At 38.2% G+C, this 7,913-nt stretch overlaps 1 protein-coding gene across 1 annotated transcript; it reads right to left on the bottom strand.

Annotated features, from left to right (window-relative positions):
• Window positions 1-661: 661 nt before the first annotated feature.
• LOC140157284 (creatinase-like) lies at window positions 662-7,075 on the bottom strand. The gene is made up of 5 exons (XM_072180426.1): window positions 6,730-7,075; window positions 4,488-5,100; window positions 2,589-2,706; window positions 1,657-1,901; window positions 662-1,028 (listed from the first exon to the last, which is right to left on the bottom strand). The coding sequence occupies exons 1-5, from the start codon at window positions 6,952-6,954 to the stop codon at window positions 829-831; spliced, it is 1,401 nt and encodes a 466-aa protein (XP_072036527.1). The 5' UTR covers window positions 6,955-7,075; the 3' UTR covers window positions 662-828.
• Between the last annotated feature and the right edge of the window lie 838 nt (window positions 7,076-7,913).

Genomic DNA, 7,913 nt, shown 5'->3' on the forward strand with positions numbered 1-7,913 from the left:
GTGTTTTTTTTCTCTTGGCTTTTACATTTTATTTTCTGTGCAGATAATAATGTATAGCAGACATTAAAAGAATAATATCTTAAAAATTGTACGGATGTCATGTCCAAAACAAAGGGAAAGCGGTCACTTGTTTATCCATACGCAGGGTGTCTGAGAGGGGATGTTTCCGCTCCTCTTAATTTTTTTCCTTTAAAAATGAAGCCATTTGGTGCATCATTTTTACATTATTGCTTTACACAATATGTATGGGTGTCCAAAAACAGCCACCTTTTTTTTAATATCCGTAACACCCAGTCGTAAAAATAGCATTGTAGCAAAAAAGGCAAAAGGCTTGACCATAATTTCAGTGCTTGAAATAAGCTCAAATCGTCGAAAGCCATTCGGGCCTTTAGTGGGTTTGAAATGTACGGGCCTTCATCAACTTTCACATGTCTGAACTCAATTGACGCAAATCAAGAAGGTAATATTAAATGAGTCAATGCTGAAGTCAGCACTGAATTGACTTTGGTGACATTTCACAAGCTCTGCAATAATCTTCACAGGTTTTGGGGGCCGAGGCCGCCTTATTTTAACCATGGACAGATTTAACGACTGCCTAAAATAATCACAGGCCTACTTACGATCGACCCAAATGTGCGGCTTTTTAGGCATTTTTAGTGAACCGAATCCAATGAATATTTCAGGCAAGGTAGAAAATAAACGGGCTCCCCATTTCTGTAGGTAAATTTTGTATTTTTCTTATATTTTAAGAATTGAGACAAGTCCTCAAACGGACACATTTATCGGGACACCTGTGTTTAGTTTAAATGTTTAAACTAGGTTGCCAGTTCATTTTTTCACTACAAGGTGTTCTGGTCCAAAAGGAAATCCCGTTATGTCTTCGTTACCCGTCTCGGTAACGATGTGTATGTTGTGTTCACGATATCCTCCTTCACCAGGCTGTCCAATTGGCATCACTATCATAGGCTCCATGGTGATACACATGTTAGGCTCTAACACAGTCTCAACGTCTTCACGCAGTTCAAGAGCTTGGAATAAAGAGAAAAAATGCGTTATTACAAAATATTAACTAATGTTATCAAGCATTTTACAATACATTAAAGTTAGTGCTGTGTTATTTTAAGATATATGACGTGAAATGCAAAAAAAAACCAGGTCAACGATGTCAGTGATGAAGACAAGTTCGTACCAATGAGATATTAGATGATATTTTTTAGATGACATCGATAAGAGAAAAGTTTTACCAAATTTTGCCGTTTGGTCATATGGATGTTCCAATTTTCGGCATTTGACCATAATTTGCCGAATTTTGACACTTGACCATGGTTTTGCCAAAATGTGCTACTTCTGAGTATAGGCTTGCTAATTGTCAACACTTTACCGTGCATAACGTTGCCGAAATTTGAAAATTGACCACAGATTTGCCCAATTGCTACCTGGGTTTGGTCGAAATTTGGAATTGGCAGATCGTTTTGCCGAATTGTAACACAATTATTTAACACACAGCCATTTGCTAAAATTTGACACTTGCCGAATGCCTGCAAGTTGATCATAGCATTTGCCCAATTTTGGCACTTGACTACAGTTTTGCCGAAATGTTCCCAAAAATGGACACTTTATAAACTATAAGTGTTGTGATATATCCATTATTCATACCTGCTTCCCTGCCATAATAATGTGTAAGCGTCCCAATTGAGTGTCCATACCCAAAGCTACGGGTTTCCAGCAGATTATATTTGGCAAATATTTCATTTAATTCTAAAGCTATATCTTGGCACTTGACTCCCGCTTTGATGAGCTGTATTCCTTTACGATGGATTTCACAATTGATATTCCATAGACGTAGATGTTCATCTGGCACATGGTCGAGAAAAGCTGTACGCTCTAACGCTGCGTAGTACCTAAAATTAAACGAACACAGTAGATTACTGTTAGTACGACGTTTTGCGCGCGGTTTTTTTTTTTTTTTTTTTTTTTTTGTATTCCGCGGCAAAATGCTGCTGCGTTCGTCGCAACGGGAAAACGTAAACCGTGACCGTCGAACTATTATATTATAACACGGACCCTATAGATTTAACACACGTTTACCACTTTTGATCATGTAAATGCTTATAATTATAATCAAATCTCGGCACTATACACATAATGTCACTTAACATACCAACTTGGCGCTATTTATGTTACTATACCGATATACATTTGTACACTTGCCGCAAGTTCGCAGTAGGTTAACGAAAACTAAAATACATTTCTCGTCGGCATTTGGACGGATCCGAACGCTGGTCACAGATGTGCATGTGTCGAAAAAGAACACAATACTATTGTCAAATCACCGTGACTAATTGCCAATATTTGACACGCATCCTGTTGTTTTGCTAATCTTTGAGTTTGAGGGATAACTCTGCCGAAAGTTTCGGCATTTGGGCATTGATTTTATATTAACTTTTATTAATAATGCCAGAATGACATTGGTCTTCAATAAGGTATCTTGGTTGACATTGATGAAGCTTTAGGGTTTAGACCTTTAAACAGATATTCCTCTACCTTGTTGACCAACAAATGACCAATAAAACTAAGAATTTACCTACCCTGATACAATAGGGAATAGGTTCATGATACATATGTCTCCTTTTTGTAACCGTCTTGTGGTTACCGGATTGTGAGCACCATCCGTATTGACAGGTCCCGTCTGCCACCACGCCCATGCTGAAATAAAATTAATAGAATCATGAGAATTTGCATAACTTCATGCTACATTTCGTAAGTTGGCAGTCTAATTTGACATGCAGTTGGTCACATATTTGCCGAAATATGGCAGTTGGCCATATATTTGTCGAAATTTGACATCCTCACAAAGAATCTCCAACATTAGACAAGTGTGCATAGATTTGCCGAAGTGTGTCGACACTTGATCATATGACACTTGACCATATAGTCACCGAACACTTGGCTATAGATTTGTCGAAATTTGACAGTTGGTCATAATTAGACATGTGACCATGACCACGTATGACGACACTTGACCATAGGTTCACCAAATTTTGACATATGGCCATGGATTTGCCCAAAGAACTGCCAACATTACTTTACATTAGACATGTGTTCATATATTTGCCAAAGTGTGAAAAACTTGACCATAAGTCCACCGAAATATGACACTTACTTGATCATAGATTTGGCATAATTTAACAGATGGTCATAGAATTTGCGAAAATTGACAATCTCACACAGGATTGCCAACATTAAACATGTGTCCATAGATTTGCCAAAGTGCCGACACTTGACCATATATTCACCGAAGTTTAACACTTGGCCAAAGATTTGCCGAAATTTGACAGTTGGTCATAGATTTACCGAAATTTGACACTTTCACAAAGAATTATAAACATTAGACATTGACCATATATTTGCCACAGTGTGCCGACACTTAATCATAGATTCACCGAAATGTGACATTTTGTCATAGAATTGCCGAAAATTGACACTTTCATAAAGATTTGTAAACATTTGACATCTGACCATAAATTTGACACAGTGCACCGACACTTTACCAGAGATTCACCGCAATGTGACATTTTGCCATAGATTTGCCGAAATTTGACAGTTGGTCATATATTTGCCGAAAGTTGACACTCGCCCAAATAATTGCCAACGTGCGCCGACACTATACCATAAATATTCACCAAAATTAGACATTTAAACATAGATTTACCAAAGTAGGCCGATACATGACCATGGATTTACCGAAATTTGGCACAGTTGCCCATGGATTTACCGAATTTGGACACTCGGTATAATTCCCAAAGTGTGACGACACTTGAGATATCTGCCGTAATGTGATCTTTCACAGATTAAACTGCAGAAGAAACGCATTTTGACAATAGTGACGATAGATTTGTTGAAATTGACACATGGTCACATATTTGCCGCAGTTCGACGCTTTGAAAATTAAAACAAAAGTCACATGATTAACGACTCAAGCACATTGCTGTGTTAACTTACGGTACGTATTTAAACCGCCTAAATAAGGTTATGAAATAGCGTCCTTACTTTCAGCAATTTAAGATGCTTTAGTTCACTTCACGAATTATCTTTATTAAGATTTTGTGAAACTTGATTTTTGCCAGGGATTTTTGAGCGACTTTCTGCCGATTTCACACTATGACCGCACTTTCTCCAGTGACACGTGGTGTGTTCTCCAATAGTTACTACCGTAAAAATTCGATACAAAGCATATGTGTCTATTAATGAGTTACTCTGACAAGAACGAATTTTCAGGGTAATTTGTTACAGTTTTTCATTCCTTTTCTGTTCAATTACAAATTTACAAACTACAGGTATTTGTAAATTAAAAGAAACAAAATAAAAAAAGTTTAAAAAACTGCCCTAAAAATTCGTTCTTGTCCGAGCAACTCCTTAATAGGCACATATATATATATGCTTATTAACGAATGTTTACGGTACACCACTATGGTAATTCTACTTACTATCTCTAAATTCGCTATTAGGATGTTTCCTTGCGATTTCTTCATTCATCTTATCAATGGCGTAGTCTCTCACCACATACTCCGGCACTCCTTCATCCATCGCTTCCACAATTGCTGCACCACCGACATCCGAAATAGCTGCAATAGACTTTATCAACGCAATCTCTTCATCAGACTTCTTAATTCGCTTCATCATAATCGGTTCTGCGATATCCACAATATCTCGATCAGGAACAGCTAGTTTAAACTTGTTCATGTTATCAACTGACATGGTATCAAACTCGCAGGCGACTTTACTACGACTTGGAGCAAGTTCTTGCGCGACTGCTCGCCAGAAGTTGTCCTTGTGCCAGTCGGTGTATACTACATTGTCGCAGATGTGAGCGCGACGCCATGGATGGCCCCAATCAACAAGAGCCGATATTGTGGTGACTTTGTCCATCGTGACGGCTAAGCCATACGGGCGTCCCATACTAAGGTAGAGAAAATCGGAATAGTAATTGATGTTATGGTAGGATGTGAACAGGACACCTTCTACACCATTGGTTTGCATGTAATCGCGTAGAGTTGCCAGTCGGTTGTCCATCTCTTGTTTGGAGAATGTCGGCTCAATCTGAAGACAACCAAACAATAATTGTAACAATATAAACATCTAAAAAAAAAAGTAATTAGGCCTACCCCACTTTAAATAATGGCCATTATTCCAAACCGGGCTATTGTATTACAAATCTGTAAAATGCATTGGAAGCAGAATTTATTTCTGCGCATTTATGTTATTCATGCATAGCTAGCAAGAAATAAGCAGACTCTGCTGATCATTATTTTAAAGGGTGGTCGATCTTATACCCTGGAATTACGGAAACTTTCGGCCTCATAACTGCTAAATTGTTGGTCTTAAGTATATCAAAATATTTAGAATGGCAAAGACTTGATGAATTCATCTGTGAGGTAAAATACTCATTTTTGGAGAAAATTCCCAAAACGTTTTTTTTTTTTTCCCAAATTTTTTCGGATAACGTAACAAAAAAAATCTTGTGTAATTTTTTTAAAAATTACTATAGATAAAAATATCTTTTTTATTTTGATCAACTTCACCACATAGGCCTATGTTTGAAATTTGGGTGAAAATCAGGGTTTTTTTATGTTTTTTTTTATAAATTGAACACTTTTTGACCATTTTGGTGCAAATTTCTGAAATTTGTCATGTCTATTATGTGCTTGCCGTATGACCATGGCCTCTATTAATATTGACCTGAAACTGAAAATAATTTGTGGGTTTGACCTTTCAGTGAGTATTTTTGGCGACCCAATTCATTGGGTCGGCCAGTATTCCATGATGAAAATTCTGATAGGCCTACAATGTTATTATTATAGAGGCCATGACCATAAAGCCAGCACATAGACATGACACCATAGCAGTTAGCATATTTACAATAGGGGCCTAATATAAAATTAACAGTTTTCCATAATTATGACATTATTTATATGCTATATTTTATATCATATTTAGGACGTAGGCCTATGTCTAAAGTCCAAAACTTAGGCCTAGGCCTACCTATACTACAATGCTTATTTATGTAAATAAATTAATAAATGAGGCGATAATCTAGTAGGTATGCTTCGAACTTTGATCCATAACATTAATGAGTAAGTGTTTGAATACATATTTTGTTCTGACAAATAAATCAAGCCTTTCGGCAAACGTTAGCTGTGTGTTCTACAGGCAGCTCCTAGATAACATCCATCTGTTTTGCTTTTAAGCCAAAATGTTGCAATTACACTACTGAATAATGGCCAATCCAATGAATGGAACCAATTGAATTATAGGACCCCTCTCATCTCAACAACATTTTTCACGTTTGACGGGAGCCTTCCCTTTTAAGGGAATGTTTATCACCAAAGTAACAACATTTGCCCAACCCCTGCCCAACCCCCATAAAGTAATGGTGCTTACCATGCTTACTACTGGCTTAATAGGGATGTACCATTAGACCTCGAGGGGGGGTAAGAAGTTGGGGGGGGGAGGTAAGAAGTTGGGGTCGGGGAAAAGGGCAGTGAAGTTCTTTTTTTTATAGTGTTGGTGTTGAAAGTTGGTTTTTTTTGCTCATGTAGGCGCGCCTAGTGGGAGAAGTTTTTTTTCATTGAAGTCTATAAAATGGTGCGTCCCATATGGAAAGAGAAGTGACAAACTTAGAACATCAAATACCCGCTACAACTTAAGTGATGCATGAATAATACTTACCTTCTGGCCATTCTCAATTTTGGTCAAATGTGCCATTGCTGTTGATGTTGTTGATCCATTCACAGATGATTCCAATTTCTGTGGTCGATAACTGTATTGTCTTGTAGTGAAACAATAGGCTCCTAGTCCTGTTCTTCTAAATTTGCGTAGGCCAACATGGAGACTATTAACACGACCTAAAGCTTTAAAGAGAGGCAACAACATCATTCCAGATCCAGTAGCCATGTTGCTTGAGTGAATAGACTTGGTCTGATTTCAGTACCTTGGCTGCAGGGTCTTTTATTATGTTGAATTATAAATAACCATAGACCATGCAGACTAAATTAAATACGGTTGTTATTAATGTGAACGTGCACTACCCGTGAAGGTCGCCCCCGGGAGGTCGCCCTTCCGGGGTCGCCCGTATTATACACTACGTCCTAAAAAGAAAGCCTGATATTTCTTGAGAGGGCGCTCAATCACGTTTGTTCTCTACAACATCGGAACATAAACATGGTGAAGAAATGTTCACGGGTGGGTCCCCGGATCAGTATCGACTGATTAGTGATTACGATTACGTAACTGTTATCCGATTCTGAATAAACACTGATAATCAGATCCATAATAGGCCTACTATTAATTAAAGTAGGCGCGCGTGGGGCGTAGGCCCTATTTACAATGTTAGTCCCGGGAGTTCCATGAAAGCTCATGAATTAGGCCTACGCCCGGTGAAAGCGTCTCCCCGAAAGTCGATTCGTAGGGACGCACCATTAGACTTCAAGGGAGGGGGGTAGGAAGTTGGGGTCGGGCGTCTGGCGAGGTTTTTTTTTTCGGTGCCAAAGGCGGCAAGTTTTTTAAAAATAATTTTCATGCATTTATAGGCCTACACTGTGAGTTAGGTGGGGAAAGTTTTTTTAAAGTGTCAATTGATGGGGGAAATTTTTTTGTTCATGTAGTGATGGGTGAAGTTTTTTCCCACCCCCCCCCCCCCACCCTTGAACTCTAATGGTGCGTCCCTTAGTTTCCCGTAACCCGTTCGCATCACCTCATTTTGGCCAAAACTTTCATTATTTTCATTAAAAAGTCAATTATCTGAAAATTGAGATGGAAATAATCAAAATCGATAGCCTACTCTCAAAATACCCGCTGATTATAATCAGCAGTTTTCTTAGTTGTAGAGGTAGAGGATGTAGAAAAGAATGAAA

This window comes from Amphiura filiformis, chromosome 7, assembly GCF_039555335.1.
Source record: "Amphiura filiformis chromosome 7, Afil_fr2py, whole genome shotgun sequence".
Taxonomy (NCBI): Eukaryota; Metazoa; Echinodermata; class Ophiuroidea; order Amphilepidida; family Amphiuridae; genus Amphiura; species Amphiura filiformis.